General features: G+C 47.5%; 1 protein-coding gene across 1 annotated transcript in view; it reads right to left on the minus strand.

The window, feature by feature from the left end:
* LOC148453427 (cadherin-related family member 4-like) overlaps nt 1-27,171 on the minus strand; it is a 93,149-nt gene that overhangs the window by 38,650 nt on the left and 27,328 nt on the right. Inside the window, exon 3 of the mRNA XM_088462151.1 lies at nt 13,061-13,275. Coding sequence (XP_088318277.1) covers nt 13,061-13,275 — 215 coding nt within the window. The remainder of the gene's footprint in view (nt 1-13,060; nt 13,276-27,171) is intronic.

A 27,171-nucleotide genomic window follows, 5' to 3' on the forward strand; every position in this document is an offset into this window, starting at 1 on the left:
CAGGCAGAGAGTATACAGCTGGGGGCAGCAGTAGTAGCTGAGTCTAATACAGCTGATGACCAGGCAGAGAGTATACAGCTGGAGGCAGCAGCAGTAGCTGAGTCTAATACAGCTGATGACCAGGCAGAGAGTATACAGCAGGAGGCAGCAGCAGTAGCTGAGTCTAATACAGCTGATGACCAGGCAGAGAGTATACAGCAGGAGGCAGCAGCAGTAGCTGAGTCTAATACAGCTGATGACCAGGCAGAGAGTATACAGCTGGAGGCAGCAGCAGTAGCTGAGTCTAATACAGCTGATGACCAGGCAGAGAGTATACAGCTGGAGGCAGCAGCAGTAGCTGAGTCTAATACAGCTGATGACCAGGCAGAGAGTATACAGCAGGAGGCAGCAGCAGTAGCTGAGTGTAATACAGCTGATGACCAGGCAGAGAGTATACAGCAGGAGGCAGCAGCAGTAGCTGAGTGTAATACAGCTGATGACCAGGCAGAGAGTATGCAGCTGGAGGCAGCAGCAGTAGCTGAGTGTAATACAGCTGATGTCCAGGCAGAGAGTATACAGCTGGAGGCAGCAGCAGTAGCTGAGTCTAATACAGCTGATGTCCAGGCAGAGAGTATACAGCAGGAGGCAGCAGCAGTAGCTGAGTGTAATACAGCTGATGACCAGGCAGAGAGTATACAGCAGGGGGCAGCAGCAGTAGCTGAGTATAATACAGCTGATGACCAGTCAGAGAGTATGCAGCTGGGGGCAGCAGCAGTAGCTGAGTCTAATACAGCTGATGACCAGGCAGAGAGTATACAGCTGGGGGCAGCAGCAGTAGCTGAGTCTAATACAGCTGATGTACAGGCAGAGAGTATACAGCTGGAGGCAGCAGCAGTAGCTGAGTCTAATACAGCTGATGACCAGGCAGAGAGTATACAGCTGGGGGCAGCAGCAGTAGCTGAGTGTAATATAGCTGATGACCAAGCAGAGAGTATACAGCTGGGGGCAGCAGCAGTAGCTGAGTCTAATACAGCTGATGACCAGGCAGAGAGTATACAGCTGGAGGCAGCAGCAGTAGCTGAGTCTAATACAGCTGATGTACAGGCAGAGAGTATACAGCTGGAGGCAGCAGCAGTAGCTGAGTCTAATACAGCTGATGACCAGGCAGAGAGTATACAGCTGGAGGCAGCAGCAGTAGCTGAGTCTAATACAGCTGATGTCCAGGCAGAGAGTATACAGCAGGAGGCAGCAGCAGTAGCTGAGTGTAATACAGCTGATGTACAGGCAGAGAGTATACAGCTGGGGGCAGCAGCAGTAGCTGAGTCTAATACAGATGATGTCCAGGCAGAGAGTATACAGCTGGGGGCAGCAGCAGTAGCTGAGTGTAATACAGCTGATGTACAGGCAGAGAGTATACAGCAGGAGGCAGCAGCAGTAGCTGAGTGTAATACAGCTGATGTACAGGCAGAGAGTATACAGCTGGGGGCAGCAGCAGTAGCTGAGTCTAATACAGCTGATGACCAGGCAGAGAGTATACAGCTGGGGGCAGCAGCAGTAGCTGAGTGTAATACAGCTGATGTCCAGGCAGAGAGTATACAGCAGGAGGCAGCAGCAGTAGATGAGTGTAATACAGCTGATGACCAGGCAGAGAGTATACAGCTGGGGGCAGCAGCAGTAGCTGAGTGTAATACAGCTGATATCCAGGCAGAGAGTATACAGCTGGGGGCAGCAGCAGTAGATGAGTGTAATACAGCTGATGACCAGGCAGAGAGTATACAGCTGGAGGCAGCAGCAGTAGCTGAGTCTAATACAGCTGATGACCAGGCAGAGAGTATACAGCTGGGGGCAGCAGCAGTAGATGAGTGTAATACAGCTGATGACCAGGCAGAGAGTATACAGCTGGAGGCAGCAGCAGTAGCTGAGTCTAATACAGCTGATGACCAGGCAGAGAGTATACAGCTGGGGGCAGCAGCAGTAGCTGAGTGTAATACAGCTGATGACCAGGCAGAGAGTATATAACTGGGGGCAGCAGCAGTAGCTGAGTCTAATACAGCTGGTGTCCAGGCAGAGAGTATACAGCTGGGGGCAGCAGCAGTAGCTGAGTCTAATACAGCTGGTGTCCAGGCAGAGAGTATACAGCTGGGGGCAGCAGCAGTAGCTGAGTGTAATACAGCTGATGACCAGGCAGAGAGTATATAGCTTGGGGCAGCAGCAGTAGCTGAGTGTAATACAGCTGGTGTCCAGGCAGAGAGTATACAGCTGGGGGCAGCAGCAGTAGCTGAGTGTAATACAGCTGATGACCAGGCAGAGAGTATACAGCTGGGGGCAGCAGCAGTAGCTGAGTATAATACAGCTGGTGTCCAGGCAGAGAGTATACAGCTGGGGGCAGCAGCAGTAGCTGAGTCTAATACAGCTGATGACCAGGCAGAGAGTATACAGCTGGAGGCAGCAGCAGTAGCTGAGTATAATACAGCTGATGTCCAGGCAGAGAGTATACAGCTGGAGGCAGCAGCAGTAGCTGAGTGTAATACAGCTGATGTCCAGGCAGAGAGTATACAGCTGGAGGCAGCAGCAGTAGCTGAGTGTAATACAGCTGATGACCAGGCAGAGAGTATACAGCTGGAGGCAGCAGCAGTAGCTGAGTGTAATACAGCTGATGACCAGGCAGAGAGTATACAGCAGGAGGCAGCAGTAGTAGCTGAGTCTAATACAGCTGATGACCAGGCAGAGAGTATACAGCTGATGACCAGGCAGAGAGTATACAGCTGGAGGCAGCAGTAGTAGCTGAGTGTAATACAGCTGATGACCAGGCAGAGAGTATACAGCTGGGGGCAGCAGCAGTAGCTGAGTGTAATACAGCTGATGACCAGGCAGAGAGTATACAGCTGGGGGCAGCAGCAGTAGATGAGTGTAATACAGCTGATGTCCAGGCAGAGAGTATACAGCTGGGGGCAGCAGCAGTAGCTGAGTATAATACAGCTGATGACCAGGCAGAGAGTATACAGCTGGGGGCAGCAGCAGTAGATGAGTCTAATACAGCTGATGACCAGGCAGAGAGTATACAGCTGGGGGCAGCAGCAGTAGCTGAGTCTAATACAGCTGATGACCAGGCAGAGAGTATACAGCTGGAGGCAGCAGCAGTAGATGAGTCTAATACAGCTGATGTCCAGGCAGAGAGTATACATCTGGGGGCAGCAGCAGTAGCTGAGTCTAATACAGGTGATGTCCAGGCAGAGAGTATGCAGCTGGGGGCAGCAGCAGTAGCTGAGTCTAATACAGCTGATGTCCAGGCAGAGAGTATACAGCTGGAGGCAGCAGCAGTAGCTGAGTCTAATACAGCTGATGACCAGTCAGAGAGTATACAGCTGGAGGCAGCATCAGTAGCTGAGTGTAATACAGGTGATGACCAGGCAGAGAGTATACAGCTGGGGGCAGCAGCAGTAGCTGAGTCTAATACAGCTGATGACCAGGCAGAGAGTATACAGCTGGAGGCAGCAGCAGTAGCTGAGTGTAATACAGGTGATGACCAGGCAGAGAGTATACAGCAGGAGGAAGCAGCAGTAGCTGAGTCTAATACAGCTGATGACCAGGCAGAGAGTATGCAGCTGGAGGCAGCAGCAGTAGCTGAGTCTAATACAGCTGATGTCCAGGGAGAGAGTATACAGCTGGGGGCAGCAGCAGTAACTGAGTCTAATACAGCTGATGTCCAGGCAGAGAGTATGCAGCTGGAGGCAGCAGCAGTAGCTGAGTCTAATACAGCTGATGTCCAGGCAGAGAGTATGCAGCTGGAGGCAGCAGCAGTAGCTGAGTCTAATACAGCTGATGACCAGGCAGAGAGGAGGCAGCTGGAGGCAGCAGCAGTAGCTGAGTCTAATACAGCTGATGACCAGGCAGAGAGTATACAGCTGGGGGCAGCAGTAGTAGCTGAGTCTAATACAGCTGATGACCAGGCAGAGAGTATACAGCTGGAGGCAGCAGCAGTAGCTGAGTCTAATACAGCTGATGACCAGGCAGAGAGTATACAGCAGGAGGCAGCAGCAGTAGCTGAGTCTAATACAGCTGATGACCAGGCAGAGAGTATACAGCAGGAGGCAGCAGCAGTAGCTGAGTCTAATACAGCTGATGACCAGGCAGAGAGTATACAGCTGGAGGCAGCAGCAGTAGCTGAGTCTAATACAGCTGATGACCAGGCAGAGAGTATACAGCTGGAGGCAGCAGCAGTAGCTGAGTCTAATACAGCTGATGACCAGGCAGAGAGTATACAGCAGGAGGCAGCAGCAGTAGCTGAGTGTAATACAGCTGATGACCAGGCAGAGAGTATACAGCAGGAGGCAGCAGCAGTAGCTGAGTGTAATACAGCTGATGACCAGGCAGAGAGTATGCAGCTGGAGGCAGCAGCAGTAGCTGAGTGTAATACAGCTGATGTCCAGGCAGAGAGTATACAGCTGGAGGCAGCAGCAGTAGCTGAGTCTAATACAGCTGATGTCCAGGCAGAGAGTATACAGCAGGAGGCAGCAGCAGTAGCTGAGTGTAATACAGCTGATGACCAGGCAGAGAGTATACAGCAGGGGGCAGCAGCAGTAGCTGAGTATAATACAGCTGATGACCAGTCAGAGAGTATGCAGCTGGGGGCAGCAGCAGTAGCTGAGTCTAATACAGCTGATGACCAGGCAGAGAGTATACAGCTGGGGGCAGCAGCAGTAGCTGAGTCTAATACAGCTGATGTACAGGCAGAGAGTATACAGCTGGAGGCAGCAGCAGTAGCTGAGTCTAATACAGCTGATGACCAGGCAGAGAGTATACAGCTGGGGGCAGCAGCAGTAGCTGAGTGTAATATAGCTGATGACCAAGCAGAGAGTATACAGCTGGGGGCAGCAGCAGTAGCTGAGTCTAATACAGCTGATGTACAGGCAGAGAGTATACAGCTGGAGGCAGCAGCAGTAGCTGAGTCTAATACAGCTGATGACCAGGCAGAGAGTATACAGCTGGAGGCAGCAGCAGTAGCTGAGTCTAATACAGCTGATGTACAGGCAGAGAGTATACAGCTGGAGGCAGCAGCAGTAGCTGAGTCTAATACAGCTGATGACCAGGCAGAGAGTATACAGCTGGGGGCAGCAGCAGTAGCTGAGTGTAATATAGCTGATGACCAAGCAGAGAGTATACAGCTGGGGGCAGCAGCAGTAGCTGAGTGTAATACAGCTGATGTCCAGGCAGAGAGTATACAGCTGGGGGCAGCAGCAGTAGCTGAGTCTAATACAGCTGATGACCAGGCAGAGAGTATACAGCTGGGGGCAGCAGCAGTAGCTGAGTCTAATACAGCTGATGTACAGGCAGAGAGTATACAGCTGGAGGCAGCAGCAGTAGCTGAGTCTAATACAGCTGATGTACAGGCAGAGAGTATACAGCTGGAGGCAGCAGCAGTAGCTGAGTCTAATACAGCTGATGACCAGGCAGAGAGTATACAGCTGGGGGCAGCAGCAGTAGCTGAGTGTAATATAGCTGATGACCAAGCAGAGAGTATACAGCTGGGGGCAGCAGCAGTAGCTGAGTGTAATACAGCTGATGTCCAGGCAGAGAGTATACAGCTGGGGGCAGCAGCAGTAGCTGAGTCTAATACAGCTGATGACCAGGCAGAGAGTATACAGCTGGGGGCAGCAGCAGTAGCTGAGTCTAATACAGCTGATGTACAGGCAGAGAGTATACAGCTGGAGGCAGCAGCAGTAGCTGAGTCTAATACAGCTGATGACCAGGCAGAGAGTATACAGCTGGGGGCAGCAGCAGTAGCTGAGTGTAATACAGCTGATGACCAAGCAGAGAGTATACAGCTGGGGGCAGCAGCAGTAGCTGAGTCTAATACAGCTGATGTCCAGGCAGAGAGTATACAGCTGGGGGCAGCAGCAGTAGCTGAGTGTAATACAGCTGATGACCAGGCAGAGAGTATGCAGCTGGAGGCGGCAGCAGTAGCTGAGTGTAATACAGCTGATGTACAGGCAGAGAGTATGCAGCTGGAGGCGGCAGCAGTAGCTGAGTCTAATACAGCTGATGACCAGGCAGAGAGTATGCAGCTGGAGGCGGCAGCAGTAGCTGAGTCTAATACAGCTGAAGATGCAGTAAATATGGAGGATAAAGTTATGACAGAGGTGGTGGTGTCTGGTGCTGTGATTGCTGATTCCCAGGAGAAGTCCGTGGCAGGGGACACAGTGATGTCTTGCGAGCTTGAGATGGAGGATGTTGCGGAAAAGGGCGTTTTCGGTGAGCCAGCTGTACTGCAGGTGAGTAACAGTGTGCCGGGTGCTGGGGATAAGGCAGGTAAGAAGTGGCCGGTGATGGCTGAGCCTGACAGTGCCCGGCATGAACTATTTCCACCTGTTGTGATGGCAGATGGCGGAGCCAGGAACACAGAGGGCGCGGTGTTCCAGGCTCAAATGGAGGTTGTTATGGCGGAATTAAGGCTTGAGGAAGCTTTACAGAAAAGTGGCACTGAGGGGGGATCTGCAGGTGAATCTGCAGTGGCAGGTGAATTACCTGTTACTAGGGAGGCTCTGGGGATTGTACCCGGAGACGTGCAGGGCGAGAAGGTTATAGGTACAAGGAGGTTGCCGCATGGTACTGGTTTAGAAGGGCGCATAAAGGAAAGACAATTTGCACAAGGAATGCCTGCATTAGAAAAGACTGGGCTGCCGGAGGAGCAGATTAAAGTAATAGAAACTGTTTATGGAGATAAGACGCTTGTACCAGCCAGGGCTGCAGAGGCAGCTAAAATTATTTGTGATGATGTAAGAAGGAGAGAGGGTGGGGGGAGTGTGGTAACAAACGTATCGGACAAACAGACTGCTCCTGGAAGTATATCGTATGCTAAAATGGTGACAAGGTCTAATGTCTATAATATGAATGTGAATAATGCTGGTCCACAAATGCCGGGTGCAGAAGGCCAGGTTGGAAAAAGGAGAAATTTAATCCAGTTCCGATGGGCAGGAGAGGGGGAAGTTCCTACAAAGGAGACCTTCTTAAAAATGATTTTTGGTCTGGGGTTTAAACCCTCAGATTTATATGCTTGCATACACCCGGTCACATCTGCAGAGTTTGATTTGAGTTTTTTTCCTACCAGGGACTACAAGTGTTCTGGACAAAATGGCAGGCATGTAAAATGTCAAAACCATATGATATGTACAGAGTAAATTTGGTTACAAATCATGATAAAGTGAAGGTGCATATTCTAGTGAGGAATGAGTCCATTCCTGTCCAAGATATTGCGTACTGGTTGTCCAGATATTGTGATATACAGTCTGACCTAAGCAAATCTGGATATACGATGAGGGTATGGGGGGGAGCTTGGGAGGCCCTGGTAAAGCTGCGTCATTTGGACAGAGGATTCATCCATGTACCATCCGCTGCATACATTGGCAGGGATCGAGTACAATGCTTCTACCAGGGTCAACCAAGAACCTGCTTTAAGTGCGGGGATTTCAGGCATCTGAGCATCGAATGTAACGTGATAAAATGTTTATTGTGTAATAAGATCGGCCATGTATCCAGAGAATGTGGGGTGGTCAAATGTAATTTATGCGGGGAAGAAGGCCACCCGTATAGCAGGTGTCCTCGGGCCAGCCATAATAGTGGGCAGGAGGTTAGGCCAGAACCAAGAAGGGAGGAGGAGGTGGTGAGACAAAAAGAACCACTAGGTGTAGATGAACATGTAAAGCAGGTGCAAGGGAAACAGGTAGAGGAGGCACCTTTTCAGGAGGTAAGGAGAGGAAATAAGAAAAAGAGGAAAGGTGAAGATGTGCAAGTTGTGCTAAGCAACAAATTTGATGTATTTTCCTCTGATGAGGAGGAAGTAATGAGGAGTGGGGGTGAATTGATTTTGGTAACAGGGAAGGATAAGAAACAAGCAAGGACAGTGACAAAGAAAGTTAATAAAATTGAAGGGGGGGAGGAAAGGAATAAAAGGAGGAGAAAGAGATCAGATCAGGAGGAAGGTGATGGGGAGGGATTAGAGTGTGACCCTGTTGGAACTCAGCTGGAAGAGGAAAATATGTGCAGTTTAGGGAGTGTGGTGGAGGAAGTGACGGTGATAGAGGAGACCCAGGGTATGGAGGAGGATAGGGTGGCTCAAGGTATGTCCCAAGGCTCCTGTGTAGGGCCGAGTCAGGTACAGGTACTAGGTACTGAGCATCAGGTTATCAAGTTTGTACCCAAACCTCCTGATCCTGGGCCTTCTCGTACGGGGGAGAAGGTCCCTGTAGATTGTCAGGGAGTAAGGGAGGAACGGGTAGTAGTGACAGTTGTCGCTATGGAAGAGAAGGCTGGCCCGAGTAGGGTTAGCTTGTAGTTTTGTGGTGGATTTGGTGCTGGGAATTGTGCAAGGTAAAAGTAAGCAAGGTCTTGCATTTAATAATCTATACATCATGGATCCCCAACCCATATGATGTGCCACGATTAATGTGGCTTCCGTAGTTTCTGAATGTGCTCGTATAATGGCCCTTGATTTTTTCAATACGGTTGAGGTTGATTTTTTGTTTTTGCAGGAGACTAGGATTAGTAAGTTGGATCTCCTCCACAAAGCGAAGCATGAGTGGAGGAGGGGTCCTTCTTACTGGTCTCTTGCGGCCGAGCCGTACGGTGGGGTGGCAGTGCTTTTTACTGACATGGTAACTGTGTACAAGGTTATAGAGTTGCAAGCAGGTAGATGTATGATTTTGGATATCAACATGAAGGGACAGGACCTTAGGTTAATTAATATTTATGGTCCTCAGTCACAGTGGGATAGGAAATGTCTCTTCATGGAGATAAAACCTTTTCTTTTTACGGCCCAGCAAGTTATCTTTGGTGGTGATTTTAATACCATAATTAGGCCAAAAGATAGGGGAGGCTCAAAGAAAACTCTGGGCTATGACTCCAATTTTTTAGTTAGCATGATTAGACAGGCGGGTCTGGTAGATGTGCATATTCAGCATTTCCCAGACCTCACAGGTTTCACCTTTTTTAGTGGTAGTCATCTTTAGAGGTGAGGTTAGTGGAGTTTTCCGATCACGCTTTTCTCTCAGTGACTTTGAATGCCTCAGAAACCCCTCAGAAAGGGCGGGGCCTGTGGCGATTAAACTCAGAGCTTCTGGAAGAAGAGAGCATTAGACAATCCTTTAGGGTCTTCTTTCAATCTCAGGAGACACTTTTGGAGGCGGGTTGGAGTAGATCTGAGTGGTGGGAGGTGATTAAAAAGAGAATCCGGAAGTTTTTCCGTGGGTCTATTGCTAAAAAAAAATTGTTAAGATGTAACATCTACCATAGCCTGAGAAAGAAATTGGATCTCTTGATCTCTGAGGAGGGAGATAGTGGGGAAATCTCCCGGGTGAAGGCTCGGATGAAGGAGTTTCAGTACAACCGACTGGCATCCTTAGTTCTGGAGAGGGATTATGGAACATACCACTCGCCAGATCCCTACCAGAGCTGTAGGAGGTCAGTTGATGCCAAAGAGATCAGGGGACTGAAGGATGGACAGGGTGTTCTTCATATTGACAAGAAGGGCATTCTGGAAGTGATTGAGTCCTATTATTCAGATCTTTTATGTGAGCATTGACTCATCGGGGAGAGGATGGAGGAATTTCTGAGGAGGACACCAGGTTTGGGTTCTCAGGTTGTTTCTTCTGAATCTTTGGAGAGTGATATAACGGCAGAGGAAGTTAAGATAGCGATAGAGGGGTTAAACTCCAAAAAATCTCCAGGACCGGATGGTTTAACATCTGAATTCTATAAGACTTTTTCAGACCTCTTAATTCCTCGCCTTGTGGAAGTATTTAATGAGAGCCTGGATGAGGGAGTCCTCCCTCCTTCCATGAGGTTATCTGCCCTTATACTACTGTCTAAAGGAAAGGATCCATCCCGTATTGAGAACTGGCGCCCCATAGCCCTTCTTAATACAGACAGGAAGATTTTGGCAAAGGTACTGTTCAATAGGCTATCGGAATTTTCTGAGCTGTTGCTTTCCCCCTCTCAGCACTGACGGTGAAGGGCCGTAGCACCTTTAGTGCTGTCCTAGGTGTCCGGGAGGTCATTGAGCGGTGCAGGGCTGAGAAGTGTGGAAAGTATTTACTGGCATTGGATCAATCTAAGGCTTTTGATCGGGTAAACCATGAGTACCTTTGGGCCCTACTGAAAAGGTATGGTCTTCCAGAGCGGGTGGTGAATTGGCTGCAGGCTATTTATCGCCAGGCCGAGAGCTTCCCACTTGTAAATGGTTGGGTGGGTCCCACTTTTGGGGTAGGCTCTGGTGTTCGTCAGGGATGCCCCCTGAGGCCCCTCCTATATGTTTTTGCGATTGACCCCTTCGTCAGAAGGGTAGAGAGCGGAACTGTGGGTGGGGTGCAGCTGAGCCCAGAGTTTCCGCTAAAGGTGGTGGCCTACGCAGATGATGTCACGGTGGTTCTCTCCTCACGGATAGAGGCCCGTGATGTGGAACATCTTATCTGTGAATACTCTGAAGCCTCGTGCTCCAGGGTTAACCGTGAAAAGTGTGAAGTTTTCTGGATGGGGGAGGAGGGTGATGAATTTTGCCTTCCGGACAGCTTCCCTCGGGCCAGTCAGCAGATTAAAATTCTAGGCATAACATTTGACCATGGTGACTATGCCTCCCTAAACTGGGATAAGAAGCTGGAAGATGCTACCAAGAAGGTAGAGAGCTGGAAGAGATGGAAGTTATCTCTGAGGGAAAGGGTTGACTTGTGTAAGACTTACTTGATTCCGATTTTTTTATATGTCAGTTATGTGTGTTTTTTGCCTCAATCTATGTGGTCCAGATTGAATTCCTTGTTTTTCCTTCTTTTGTGGGGAAACAGGGTCAATATTGTCAGGAGAAACATCACCTACAGACCGAGGAAAGACGGGGGTTTAAATATGGTAAACCCCGTTGTCTTTTTTGTAACAGCCTTTTTAAAATTTAATCTTGGGAGTTTGATTTTAGATGCTCCCCCTCAGTGGGTAGAGGGATTTAGATTCTGGATGTTCCCCTTCCTCAGGTTGTGGCTAGAGGGTGGCCAGGTGAAAAGCTTTCGGATTCGGTGTGGTTACCTCCCGATCTACGTCATCCAGAGTTTGAAGGTGATGAGGCGTTTTGGCATGGTGGTGAGTGAAGTCAAAAACTTCTCTAGAAGGGAGTTGGAGAGAAGAATTTTGCAGACTCAGTTCCATGACCAGCTGTACCTGAGGGACTGTCCGAGTGATGTCGCTTCGGCCAGGTTAGCTCTGTTAAATTCACAGAGGATACCGCAGAAGTTTAGAGACATTGCTTGGCTCTCTTTTCACGGAAGACTTTATGTTGGGGAGAATCTCAGGTGGAAGAGTGTCAATGATCGTGGTTGCCCACGGGAGGAGTGTCCAGGGGTGGCGGAGATGATGGACCACTTTCTGCTTGAGTGTCCCTTTAATGTAAAGGTTTATGAGGAGGTGTCAAAAGCCATTGGTATTCCGTGCCCTTCGGGGCTTAGTTACCCTGAGTGGGTTTATGGGGTAGTCAGAAGATACGGTGGATTTAATTTAGTCACGATTTATTTAGTTAGTTTAGCAGTTAGATTTCACACGTGGAGCGCACGGTGTCAGGTGTCCATAAGGAAAAAGGTCCAGCCCTATAGGAATGTGGTGGGTTTGATTCTTCAAGAGGTGAGAAGGATGATGGATATGGTTAGGGAGGGGTTGGATGCTGTCGGCTGGTCTCGTCGGTGGGGCCAGTTAAAACCCCCTTGAGTGGGTGGCAAACAGTCTCTCTGAATTCCAGCTTTGGGTTTTCTTTTCTCTTTTTTCACTCCCTTGTAGATGGTTTTTTGAAGTATTTTGTTTTATTTATGGAAAGGTTTACATACATCTGCCTGTAGGTGTTGGTGATGGGTAATATAGTTTAGGGTTTGATGTATGATTTAGATAGTTTCCTTTTACTTGAGGTGGTTTCTAAATCCTTGCTTAGTTTTCCCTTGCAGGTGGTGGATTGTATATAGGTAGTAGGGTAGATAAGTGTTTGTATTAGGTTAGGAAAAGTATAATATGAAGTAATATGTATTTTTTTTTTGCCTTTTTTATTACGTTTTTGATTTTATGTAATTATTTATTTACATTTTATGTATTTATTATTATTATTATTATTATACTTGTTGCAAGTTTTAATAAAATGAAGCATGACCTATACTACTCACACTGGTACACCCTCACACCTACCCTACTCCTACCTATACTACTCACACTGGTACACCCTCACACCTACCCTACTCCCACCTATACTACTCACACTGGTACACCCTCACACCTCCCCTACTCCCACCTATACTACTCGCACTGGTACACCCTCACACCTACCCTACTCCCACCTATACTACTCACACTGGTACACCCTCACACCTACCCTACTCCCACCTATACTACTCACACTGGTACACCCTCACACCTCCCCTACTCCTACCTATACTACTCACACTGGTACACCCTCACACCTCCCCTACTCCCACCTATACTACTCACACTGGTACACCCTCACACCTACCCTACTCCCACCTATACTACTCGCACTGGTACACCCTCACACCTACCCTACTCCCACCTATACTACTCACACTGGTACACCCTCACACCTACCCTACTCCCACCTATACTACTCACACTGGTACACCCTCACACCTACCCTACTCCCACCTATACTACTTACACTGGTACACCCTCACACCTCCCCTACTCCCACCTATACTACTCACACTGGTACACCCTCACACCTACCCTACTCCTACCTATACTACTCACACTGGTACACCCTCACACCTCTCCTACTCCTACCTATACTACTCACACTGGTACACCCTCACATCTACCCTACTCCCACCTATACTACTCACACTGGTACACCCTCACACCTCCCCTACTCCCACCTATACTACTCACACTGGTACACCCTCACACCTACCCTACTCCCACCTATACTACTCACACTGGTACACCCTCACACCTCCCCTACTCCTACCTATACTACTCATACTGGTACACCCTCACATCTCCCCTATCCCTCTTGATTCTAAATGAGATATCAATCGCTGATAATTACACGCACCTGTGTGGTTTTCACAGTTGTGGGCTGTGTCGTGGTCCAGGGAACAACGGTTACAAACACTGTTGCAGTAGTGCTGTACTGAGGGGAAACAAGACTGTCCGTCACCTGGATGAGGAGTTCATAGGTTGTGCGGTCATACACACCGTCAGGGTTATACGAGAAGAGATTATGCATCACAGTAGATGAGGTTATTCGAAAACGATTGTTTACATTACCTACAAAGAAAAAAGCCTTTATATTACTATATGTTTACATACAGTGTCCTCATTACAGTGGAACTGCCACCTACACATCTCTAATATCTGAGCTGTTGGGGAGCCTTGAGGACTGCGATTGAGAACCTCTGTCCTAGTGAATTGGTAAGGGGCATTTTTATGATGTTTGACTCTAGTCTCCTTTCATTTTTGTGTTAAAGAACCCACTTCGGAAGCCACAAGTGGTGAAACGCGTATCATATATATATAGTGAAACGTGTATCATATTACCACTTCCAGGAGCTTTACCTCATTGTTCTGGAAATGTAACCTATTCTGGCACTCTCCGGGGTTTTAAGCCCAGATACTTCCTCTGCACTGTCTTTTACAGCTCGTGTTGAGGTCCCTCTGATGATTGCTGGTCCCTGCTGCCTCCTACAGCACATACCGCTGACAGTCTGCATACAATCCCACTGGCTCCGGTGCATGAGTGCAGCCATTTTGTAAATGGTCAGCTGACCGAGACTCCTCCAATAAAAGTGCTCCCTTGCTTCAGCTGACTCCGACAGCCAATTGGAAACCAGCAGCCCCTGTTTAAACTCTTCCTGGAGCCCATGCCAGTTGTCATTATACTGGATGCCTTCCAGGTCCAGCAGATTCTTCTGTGTCCCTTGCTTCTTATGCAATACCAGTCCCAGCCCGGTTACCAGTCACATTACCAGTCCCAGCCCGGTTACCAGTCACATTACTGGTTTCAGCCCGGTTAGCAGACGCATTACCAATCCCAGCCCAGATCCCAGACGCATTACCATTCCCAGCCTGTTTACTAGACGCATTACCATTCCCAGCCCAGATCCCAGACGCATTACCATTCCCAGCCTGGTTACCAGACGCATTACCATTCCCAGCCCAGATCCCAGATGCATTACCATTCCCAGCCTGGTTACCAGTCACATTACCAGTCCCAGCCCATTTATCAGTTGCATTGCCAGTCCCAGCCCGGTTACCAGACGCAATACCATTCCCAGCCTGGTTACCAGTCACATTACCATTCCCAGCCCGGTTACCAGACGCATTACCATTCCCAGTCCAGATCCCAGATGCATTACCATTCCCAGTCTGGTTACCAGTCACATTACCAGTCCCAGCCCGTTTATCAGTTCATAGCCAGTCCCAGCCCGGTTACCAGATGCAATACCATTCCCAGCCTGGTTACAAGTCACATTACCATTCCCAGCCCGGTTACCAGACACAATACCAGTCCCAGACCATTTATCAGTTGCATTACTGGTCCCAGCCCGGTTACCAGACGCAATACTAGTCCCAGCCCGTTTATCAGTTGCATTACTGGTTCCAGCCCAGTTACCAGTCGCATTAACAGTCCCAGTCTGGTTACCATAGGAAATGCTGGTTCCAGCTCGGTTACCTTATACTAGAATCCATCTAGTTAATCTCATAGGACTCACATCTGGCTATCTCCGTATGCAGAGCCAACTTCTCTCCTCTCTTCTTACTCCATGTGAACAAACTTAATAAAGCCACTGAGCTTTCTTTCACGAAGCCTCCAAACCAGCAATACCGTAAGCTCCGGTCCGGGAACAGATGAATTCATAGTTATGACACCAGCTGACCGATTTAGGTGAGTCAGTTGTAATTTGCAGACCCCAAATGGACACTAAGAAGAAAGTGGGTGGAGGGTATTTGGGGCGTGCTCTATGTGAAATTGTGGTAAAAAGGCGGGGCTTATTTTGTCCCGATTTTGGCTGCAGTAATGTTGGGAGGAATGCTAGCCACACCGAGACCAGAGTAACAGAGCCAGGGCCTTGGCCTCCACCAAGCCTGATACAGAGAAGACATCAATGCCTAAGGAGATAAAACATGCAGCTCAGTGCGCAGCCCATGGGCCTCTGATTACATTAACCTCACACACTGCCATCTGTAATATTATGTCTTTCTACCAGACCTCCTGTCCAATGGTGTCACACATGGAGCTTGCCTATGAGAGGAGCGCCCGCGGAGGACATAACTGAACGGTGGCGGCCCATCACACTGACATCATTCAGTTTGGACTATCACTGGTCTCTCCTAGCTCCATTGCAGCACATTAGTGGGAATAGGCTCTTCCAATGGACAACTCATGATTTACACTTTACAAACAAAAAGGTGCAAAAAAAAATATAGTCCCTTTAATATAGGAAACAGTCACTGAAGATGTCAAAGATGTAATCTGCCATCTCCAAACGTCTCTTTCCTTCTGACCGCGATCGCAAGTGCTGAGTGACATGTACTGTATGCAGCAGCCACCACCTGGTGTAAATACGCCATCGCCAATAGTAATACCCTGTGTTTCCATCACATCAGCGCTACAGAGCCCCCAGCACATGGCATAACAAAGACCACATAACAGCACTCAACAAGGGGCTCAAACCTGCAACATGAAACAATCCACAGAAATTTACAGGAAAACTAGCCCTCCCTCATAGAAAAGCAATTCAACCCCTGACATGAGGTAAATATATCCATAGGGGTCTTTATCCAACCTCCACATTCTGCACACACCCTGGTATAGGAAATATGCAGATAAGGAGAAGAAATGCAAATATATCAGCAACAGGAGGCCACAGCCCTGAGAGTGAGGAAACATTGGCTGTGCTGCCTCTATGATGCTCCTTATATGAAGCATTCTCCTTTACCAAGATGGCCGCCATCCAGTCTTCTGCTCATGCAGATCTATTCATGAGCCACTGGGAGGAGGAATTGATTTGGACCAACCATAATTTCGGGGTGAACTTGGTCATGTGGAAATGTTATATAAATCACATCCCGTTCATTCGGTAAGACTCCGAACAATCAAAGCAACAATTCATTACGTATATCAACCGCAACCGTAGAAAGCCGGTCTTCACAACAGAATTCGGTAACACTTCAGCACCATTCTTGATACATCAGTTGAGGACAAATTCCCTTCCCAATGGCCGATTTACAAGGCTCAGAAGGTACTGGGAAAGGGGGGGGGGGGGGGGAGGAGAGAGAGAGAGAGAGAGAGAGAGAGAGACACTACTACAAGATTACAGAATAACAGCATATAAGTCTGCCGCAGCACAGATGAAACGCTGGAGCATCCAGACTGGTAATTATCCTCTCGCACTATTACATCACCACAAAACACTTCATGTATTCAGGCACCAGATGGAGATTTACCCATCAATGTTTGCAGGATATCCCCTGGAAACACCAGTTTTGGAGAAGGGGGGGGCTCCCACAAATATAAGTATCCCCTGGATGTATGTACGGGGGACCGCGGCAGATGTCAGATATCTCCTGCAGTCTCTATAGGTTACCAAGCTTGGCCCCGATAGGCAATAGCCATTGTAGTCTATAGGTTCCTTACCGCATCAGACAATGACCGACCACGCATGTTCCTGTGAGTGTTTTTAAATACATACTTGTGATCCTCAATTTCATATTGTCGTGATAAGTGGCAATATAACATTATAATAATCGGCACTAGAAGCTGATAATTAATAAATATGGCCCATAAAGAATAAATTAGTCAGAGATCACATTAAGCCAAATGAACCAGAACATACATCAGCCCGAAAAAACCACAATGGGGGAATTCTGATTCACACATATCTGCATCCGCTATTCTGTGTGGTCGCGGCAACCTATTCACTAGCTTATGCTAGAATCTGCCCATGCACGCAGAACATCCATGCGTCCAGGGGTTAAACCAGTTCCACCTCCTCCAACCCACCTTAGCTCTGTGCCGCAGGGAGGCTCTATTTGCCGGGCGCCCGCTGAGATTTTGTTACCAGCGGGCGCCCGGCTCCATCCCCGCAGCGACAGCCAGAGGTTGGAGCTCACTCATGAGCTCCAGCTTCCGGCTCCACTCCCCCCACGGGCACTATGGGAGAGACGTCATGGCATCTATCCCATAGTTCAGAGAACTCAGAGCAGCCAGGTGGACCGGAGGCACACAGGAGCCGGGGGGGCTTAAGGTAAGTATTGTTTGGGGTTTTTTTTGTGTGTGTAAGCAGCACTATAGGGGGCATTACACAGGAGGCACTACTACTGGGGACATTACTACAGGGGGAATTACTATTGGGGGCATTACTACAAGGGGCACCACTCCTGGGGACACTATCACTACTGGTGGCTCTGCATAAAGGGCACCACTACTGGGGATACTACCACTACTAGAGACACTGCATATGGGGCACTAGCACTGCGGGCACTGCATATGGGGCACTACCACTGTGGGCACTACCACTATGGGCACTGCATATGGGGCACTACCAGTGTGGGTACTGCATAAGGGCCACTACCACTACTGAGGGCACTGCAAAAGGGCCACTACCACTATTGGGGGCACTGCATAAGGGGCACTACCACTACTGGGGGCACTGCATAAGGGGCACTACCACTACTGGGGGCACTGCATAAGGGGCACTACCACCACTGGGGGCACTGCATAAGGGGCACTACCACCACTGGGGGCACTGCATAAGGGGCACTACCACCACTGGGGGCACTGCAAAAGGGCACTACCACCACTGGGGGCACTGCATAAGGGGCACTACCACCACTGGGGGCACTGCATAAGGGGCACTACCACTACTGGGGGCACTGCATAAGGGGCACTACCACTACTGGGGGCACTACCACTACTGGGGGCACTGCATAAGGGGCACTACCACTACTGGGGGCACTGCTTAAGGGGCACTACCACTACTGGGGGCACCGCATCAGGGGCATTGGATTTGCATAAGGGGCATTACTGCTGTGGTTATTATGTGTAAGGGGCACTACTGCTGTGGGCATTGTGTATAAGGGGTATAAATGTTGGCATTGTGTATAAGGGGCACTGCTGTGTGTCATACATGAATAAGGGACACTAACTATGTGGTGTAATGTGAATCAGCGGTGAATCTATGGTGTAATTTGAATTGGGAATACTATTGTGTGACCACGCCCCTTTCTTTTGAGACCACGCCCCTTTTTCAGGATGCACTTTCCCTTTTTTTTTCAAAAAGCTCCAAGGGAGGGGGGGGGGGGTGAGTTCCGTCACTTCTCTAGGACCACTTTAAGCACTGCATGCGCCTCTATGTGGAACGCTGTGCCGCCCTCTGCATCATTAGTGCCTGAACAAGCGCCCACCTCATGATCACCTGAAACAGGCGTCCCTTTTCCATCCGCACACTACTGAGCTTACACACCCACTACACAGAACAATTCCCGAATCTGCATGGCCGCCGCCCAATTACTGGCGAAAAATGCCCATTTCATGGAAAATATGGTCCCACCAATGTGCCCACACTTGTGATCTCCGTCCGTGTGCAAATGCCTGATTGGGCGCATGCGCAGTCACCGATTTCTTTCTACGATGCATATACAGTATGATGTCATATGCTGAGCCCCATACAATGGCATTTCACACTGCTGACCACACCATTGGCCTCCGTGTAACTGTGCTGTCATGGTTCTCTTTCTACCACTCCTTCTCTGTATCCACGCCTGGCTTCACCCCCTCCCTCTCCCATACCGATCGGTGTGAGCTTATCAGCTGCTTTGGTCTGCAATATCACGTGTATGCCAATGACACCTAAATGTCTCTCTCCTCCTCCCATCCTGCTTTCTCCAGTGTTACCTTCTGTCTGATGGCTATCTTCCATTGGATGACCCACCACTTCCTAAAACTCAACCTCTCCAAAACAGGAGTCATCACCCCCCATCCCTCACCAAGGCCTCTCCTTCCACCTCTCCCTCTCTGGTGACAATAGCTCCATTTCCTCTGTTCCCCAAATCGGCCCTCTCTTTTGCCCCACCCCCTTTCCTCCATCCATCCAGTTTCTCTCTAGAGTCTACAGTCGATTGTTTCCATCTGCATAACTATTCCAAAATGAGGCCATCCTAACCGTGGAAGTCACTAAAACCTTCACGCATTATCAGTAATGAGACTGGCTCCTAGTGTATGGATAGGCTGCATTCTCAGTGATGTCACTGGTTCCTAGTGACTGGATAGGCTGCATTCTCAGTGATGTCACTGGTTCCTAGTGACTGGATAGGCTGCATTCTCAGTGATGTCACTGGTTCCTAGTGACTGGATACGCTGCATTCTCAGTGATGTCACCAGTCCTTAGTGAGAGGATAGGCTGCATTCTCAGTGATGTCACTGGTTCCTAGTGACTGGATAGGCTGCATTCTCAGTGATGTCACTGGTTCCTAGTGACTGGATAGGCTGCATTCTCAGTGATGTAGCAGGTTCCTAGTGATTGGATAGGCTGCACTCTTAGTGATGTCACCGGTCCTTAGTGAGAGGATAGGCTGCATTCTCAGTGATGTCACTGGCTACTAGTGTATGGATGGCTGCACTCTCAGTGATGTTACCAACCCTTAGGGAGAGGATAGGCTGCACTCTCAGTGATGTCACCGGTCCTTAGTGAGACGATAGGCTGCATTCTCAGTGACGTCACTGGTTCCTAGTGACTGGATAGGCTGCATTCTCAGTGATGTCACTGGTTCCTAGTGACTGGATAGGCTGCATTCTCAGTGATGTTACTGGTTCCTAGTGACTGGATAGGCTGCAGTCTCAGTGATGTCACTGGCTCCTAGTGGTTGGACAGGCTGCATGGCTCCTAGTGACTGGATAGGCTGCATTCTCAGTGATGTTACTGGTTCCTAGTGACTGGATAGGCTGCAGTCTCAGTGATGTCACTGGCTCCTAGTGGTTGGACAGGCTGCATGGCTCCTAGTGACTGGATAGGCTGCATTCTCAGTGATGTCACTGGTTCCTAGTGACTGGACAGGCTGCATTCTCAGTGATGTCACTGGTTCCTAGTGACTGGATAGGCTGCATTCTCAGTGATGTTACTGGTTCCTAGTGACTGGATAGTCTGCAGTCTCAGTGATGTCACTGGCTCCTAGTGGCTGGATAGGCTGCATTCTCAGTTATGTCACCAGTCCTTAGTGACTGGCTAGGCTGCATTCTCAGTGATGTAGCAAGTTCCTAGTGATTGGATAGGCTGCACTCTCAGTGATGTCACCGGCCCTTAGTGAGAGGATAGGCTGCACTCTCAGTGATGTCACCGGTCCTTAGTGAGAGGATAGGCTGCATTCTCAGTGATGTCACTGGCTACTAGTGTATTGATGGCTGCACTCTGTGATGTCACCAGTCCTTTGTGAGAGGATAGGCTGCATTCTCAGTGATGTCACCGGTCCTTAGTGAGAGGATAGGCTGCATTCTCAGTGATGTCGCAGGTTCCTAGTGATTGGATAGGCTGCACTCTCAGTGATGTCACTGGTCCTTAGTGACTGGATGAGCTGCATTCTTAGTGATGTCACAGGTTCCTAGCGTTTGGATAGGCTGCATTCTCAGTGATGTCACTGGCTCTTAGTTACTGGATGAGCTGCACTGTCAGTGTTGTCACCAGTCCCTGTATTCTTATAAATGTTGGTTCAGACCACAAGACGGCTGTGACCTCTGTGTGTAGGTGACTTACACAATCCATACATCCCAACCAATGGACTTCTTCATTTGGGACCCTGTGCGCGCCTTCAACATATGTGCTTGAAAAGGGGACATTGCCTCATGGCACGTCACCCGTTTTCCCCACTTTAAGTGCGCGCCCAGGGCACCCCGACCGGCTGCACTATTGCCAGGTTCTCCTCCCCACACTGCGCGCAGCATCTATTCAGTATTCACCCGTTGCTCTGGTGGTCACATGCTCCCTCCAACCTTCGACCCTTGGGTGGGTCAGCAGTACAGTGACTGACAAGTGGGACAGTTGGTAGGTATGTAATGTGTACTGAGCAGCCATATGGTGTAGCTGAATGTAATGTGTACTGAGCAGCCATATGGTGTAGCTGAATGTATGTAATGTGTACAGAGCAGCCATATGGTGTAGCTGAATGTATGTAATGTGTACTGAGCAGCCATATGGTGTAGCTGAATGTATGTAATGTGTACTGAGCAGCCATATGGTGTAGCTGAATGTACGTAATGTGTACTGAGCAGCCATATGGTGTAGCTGAATGTACGTAATGTGTACTGAGCAGCCATATGGTGTAGCTGAATGTACGTAATGTGTACTGAGCAGTTATATGGTGTAGCTGAATGTATGTAATGTGTACTGAGCAGCCATATGGTGTAGCTGAATGTATGTAATGTGTACTGAGCAGCCATATGGTGTAGCTGAATGTATGTAATGTGTACTGAGCAGCCATATGGTGTAGCTGAATGTATGTAATGTGTACTGAGCAGCCATATGGTGTAGCTGAATGTATGTAATGTGTACTGAGCAGCCATATGGTGTAGCTGAATGTATGTAATGTGTACTGAGCAGCCATATGGTGTAGCTGAATGTATGTAATGTGTACTGAGCAGCCATATGGTGTAGCTGAATGTAATGTATACTGAGCAGCCATATGGTGTAGCTGAATGTATGTAATGTGTACTGAGCAGCCATATGGTGTAGCTGAAGGTACGTAATGTGTACTGAGCAGCCATATGGTGTAGCTGAATGTATGTAATGGGTACTGAGCAACCATATGGTGTAGCTGAATGTATGTAATGTATACTGAGCAGCCATATGGTGTAGCTGAATGTATGTAATGTGTACTGAGCAGCCATATGGTGTAGCTGAATGTATGTAATGTGTACTGAGCAGCCGTATGGTGTAGCTGAATGTATGTAATGTGTACTGAGCAGCCATATGGTGTAGCTGAATGTATGTAATGTGTACTGAGCAGCCATATGGTGTAGCTGAATGTATGTAATGTATACTGAGCAGCCATATGGTGTAGCTGAATGTATGTAATGTGTACTGAGCAGCCATATGGTGTAGCTGAATGTATGTAATGTGTACTGAGCAGCCGTATGGTGTAGCTGAATGTATGTAATATGTACTGAGCAGCCATATGGTGTAGCTGAATGTATGTAATGTGTACTGAGCAGCCATATGGTGTAGCTGAATGTATGTAATGTGTACTGAGCAGCCATATGGTGTAGCTGAATGTATGTAATGTATACTGAGCAGCCATATGGTGTAGCTGAATGTATGTAATGTGTACTGAGCAGCCATATGGTGTAGCTGAATGTATGTAATGTATACTGAGCAGCCATATGGTGTAGCTGAATGTATGTAATGTGTACTGAGCAGCCATATGGTGTAGCTGAATGTATGTAATGTATACTGAGCAGCCATATGGTGTAGCTGAATGTATGTAATGTGTACTGAGCAGCCATATGGTGTAGCTGAATGTATGTAATGTGTACTGAGCAGCCATATGGTGTAGCTGAATGTATGTAATGTGTACTGAGCAGCCACATGGTGTAGCTGAATGTATGTAATGTGTACTGAGCAGCCATATGGTGTAGCTGAATGTATGTAATGTGTACTGAGCAGCCATATGGTGTAGCTGCATGTATGTAATGTATACTGAGCAGCCATATGGTGTAGCTGAATGTATGTAATGTGTACTGAGCAGCCATATGGTGTAGCTGAATGTAATGTAATGTGTACTGAGCAGCCATATGGTGTAGCTGAATGTATGTAATGTGTACTGAGCAGCCATATGGTGTAGCTGAATGTATGTAATGTGTACTGAGCAGCCGTATGGTGTAGCTGCATGTATGTAATGTATACTGAGCAGCCATATGGTGTAGCTGCATGTATGTAATGTATACTGAGCAGCCATATGGTGTAGCTGAATGTATGTAATGTGTACTGAGCAGCCATATGGTGTAGCTGCATGTATGTAATGTATACTGAGCAGCCATATGGTGTAGCTGAATGTATGTAATGTGTACTGAGCAGCCATATGGTGTAGCTGAATGTATGTAATGTATACTGAGCAGCCATATGGTGTAGCTGAATGTATGTAATGTGTACTGAGCAGCCATATGGTGTAGCTGAATGTATGTAATGTGTACTGAGCAGCCATATGGTGTAGCTGAATGTATGTAATGTGTACTGAGCAGCCATATGGTGTAGCTGAATGTATGTAATGTGTACTGAGCAGCCATATGGTGTAGCTGAATGTATGTAATGTGTACTGAGCAGCCACATGGTGTAGCTGAATGTATGTAATGTGTACTGAGCAGCCATATGGTGTAGCTGAATGTATGTAATGTGTACTGAGCAGCCATATGGTGTAGCTGCATGTATGTAATGTATACTGAGCAGCCATATGGTGTAGCTGAATGTATGTAATGTGTACTGAGCAGCCATATGGTGTAGCTGAATGTAATGTAATGTGTACTGAGCAGCCATATGGTGTAGCTGAATGTATGTAATGTGTACTGAGCAGCCATATGGTGTAGCTGAATGTATGTAATGTGTACTGAGCAGCCGTATGGTGTAGCTGCATGTATGTAATGTATACTGAGCAGCCGTATGGTGTAGCTGCATGTATGTAATGTATACTGAGCAGCCATATGGTGTAGCTGAATGTATGTAATGTGTACTGAGCAGCCGTATGGTGTAGCTGAATGTATGTAATGTGTACTGAGCAGCCACATGGTGTAGCTGAATGTATGTAATGTGTACGGAGCAGCCATATGGTGTAGCTGAATGTATGTAATGTGTACTGAGCAGCCATATGGTGTAGCTGAATGTATGTAATGTGTACTGAGCAGCCACATGGTGTAGCTGAATGTATGTAATGTGTACGGAGCAGCCATATGGTGTAGCTGAATGTATGTAATGTGCACTGAGCAGCCATATGGTGTAACTGAATGTATGTAATGTGTACTGAGCAGCCATATGGTGTAGCTGAATGTATGTAATGTGTACTGAGCAGCCATATGATGTAGCTGAATGTATGTAATGTGCACTGAACAGCCATATGGTGTAGCTGAATGTATGTAATGGGTACTGAGCAGCCATATGGTGTAGCTGAATGTATGTAATGTGTACGGAGCAGCCATATGGTGTAGCTGAATGTATGTAATGTGTACTGAGCAGCCATATGGTGTAGCTGAATGTATGTAATGTGTACTGAGCAGCCATATGGTGTAGCTGAATGTATGTAATGTGTACGGAGCAGCCATATGGTGTAGCTGAATGTATGTAATGTGTACTGAGCAGCCATATGGTGTAGCTGAATGTAATGTGTACTGAGCAACCATATGGTGTAGCTGAATGTATGTAATGTAATGGGTACTGAGCAGCCATATGGTGTAGCTGAATGTATGTAATGTGTACGGAGCAGCCATATGGTGTAGCTGAATGTATGTAATGGGTACTGAGTAGCCATATGGTGTAGCTGAATGTATGTAATGTGTACGGAGCAGCCATATGGTGTAGCTGAATGTATGTAATGTGTACTGAGCAGCCATATGGTGTAGCTGAATGTATGTAATGTGCACTGAGCAGCCGTATGGTGTAGCTGAATGTATGTAATGGGTACTGAGTAGCCATATGGTGTAGCTGCATGTATGTAATGTGCACTGAGCAGCCATATGGTGTAGCTGAATGTATGTAATGTATAATGAGCAGCCATATGGTGTAGCTGAATGTATGTAATGTATAATGAGCAGCCATATGGTGTAGCTGTATGTAATGTAATGTGTACTGAGCAGCCATATGGTGTAGCTGAATGTAATGTGTACTGAGCAGCCATATGGTGTAGCTGAATGTATGTAATGTGTACTGAGCAGCCATATGGTGTAGCTGAATGTATGTAATGTGTTCTGAGCAGCCATATGGTGTAGCTGAATGTATGTAATGTGTACTGAGCAGCCATATGGTGTAGCTGAATGTATGTAATGTGTACTGAGCAGCCATATGGTGTAGCTGAATGTATGTAATGTGTACTGAGCAGCCATATGGTGTAGCTGAATGTATGTAATGTGTACTGAGCAGCCATATGGTGTAGCTGAATGTATGTAATGTGTACTGAGCAGCCATATGGTGTAGCTGAATGTATGTAATGGGTACTGAGCAGCCATATGGTGTAGCTGAATGTATGTAATGTGTACTGAGCAGCCATATGGTGTAGCTGAATGTATGTAATGTAATGTGTACTGAGCAGCCATATGGTGTAGCTGAATGTATGTAATGTGTACTGAGCAGCCATATGGTGTAGCTGAATGTATGTAATGTATACTGAGCAGCCATATGGTGTAGCTGAATGTATGTAATGGGTACTGAGCAGCCATATGGTGTAGCTGAATGTATGTAATGAAATGTGTACTGAGCAGCCATATGGTGTAGCTGAATGTATGTAATGTAATGTGTACTGAGCAGCCATATGGTGTAGCTGAATGTATGTAATGTGTACTGAGCAGCCATATGGTGTAGCTGAATGTATGTAATGTATACTGAGCAGCCATATGGTGTAGCTGAATGTATGTAATGGGTACTGAGCAGCCATATGGTGTAGCTGAATGTATGTAATGAAATGTGTACTGAGCAGCCATATGGTGTAACTGAATGTATGTAATGTGTACTGAGCAGCCATATGGTGTAGCTGAATGTATGTAATGGGTACTGAGCAGCCATATGGTGTAGCTGAATGTATGTAATGTGTACTGAGCAGCCATATGGTGTAGCTGAATGTATGTAATGTAATGTGTACTGAGCAGCCATATGGTGTAGCTGAATGTATGTAATGTGTACTGAGCAGCCATATGGTGTAGCTGAATGTATGTAATGTATACTGAGCAGCCATATGGTGTAGCTGAATGTATGTAATGGGTACTGAGCAGCCATATGGTGTAGCTGAATGTATGTAATGAAATGTGTACTGAGCAGCGATATGGTGTAGCTGAATGTATGTAATGTGCACTGAGCAGCCATATGGTGTAGCTGAATGTATGTAATGTGTACTGAGCAGCCATATGGTGTAGCTGAATGTATGTAATGTGTACTGAGCAGCCATATGGTGTAGCTGAATGTATGTAATGTGTACTGAGCAGCCATATGGTGTAGCTGAATGTATGTAATGTGTACTGAGCAGCCATATGGTGTAACTGAATGTATGTAATGTATACTGAGCAGCCATATGGTGTAGCTGAATGTATGTAATGGGTACTGAGCAGCCATATGGTGTAGCTGAATGTATGTAATGTGTACTGAGCAGCCATATGGTGTAGCTGAATGTATGTAATGTGTACTGAGCAGCCATATGGTGTAGCTGAATGTATGTAATGTGTACTGAGCAGCCATATGGTGTAACTGAATGTATGAAATGTGTACTGAGCAGCCATATGGTGTAGCTGAATGTATGTAATGTGTACTGAGCAGCCATATGGTGTAGCTGAATGTATGTAATGTGTACTGAGCAGCCATATGGTGTAGCTGAATGTATGTAATGTGTACTGAGCAGCCATATGGTGTAGCTGAATGTATGTAATGTGTACTGAGCAGCCATATGGTGTAGCTGAATGTATGTAATGTAATGTGTAATGAGCAGCCATATGGTGTAGGTGAATGTATGTAATGTGTACTGAGCAGCCATATGGTGTAGCTGAATGTATGTAATGTGTACTGAGCAGCCGTATGGTGTAGCTGAATGTATGTAATGTGTACTGAGCAGCCATATGGTGTAGCTGAATGTATGTAATGTGTACTGAGCAGCCATATGGTGTAGCTGAAGGTATGTAATGTGTACTGAGCAGCCATATGGTGTAGCTGAATGTATGTAATGTGTACTGAGCAGCCATATGGTGTAGCTGAATGTATGTAATGTGTACTGAGCAGCCGTATGGTGTAGCTGAATGTATGTAATGTGTACTGAGCAGCCATATGGTGTAGCTGAATGTATGTAATGTGTACTGAGCAGCCATATGGTGTAGCTGAATGTATGTAATGTGTACTGAGCAGCCATATGGTGTAACTGAATGTATGTAATGTGTACTGAGCAGCCATATGGTGTAGCTGAATGTATGTAATGTGTACTGAGCAGCCATAT

The sequence above is a fragment of the Taudactylus pleione genome, unplaced genomic scaffold, assembly GCF_031769625.1.
Source record: "Taudactylus pleione unplaced genomic scaffold, aTauple2 ptg001155l, whole genome shotgun sequence".
Lineage (NCBI taxonomy): Eukaryota > Metazoa > Chordata > Amphibia > Anura > Myobatrachidae > Taudactylus > Taudactylus pleione.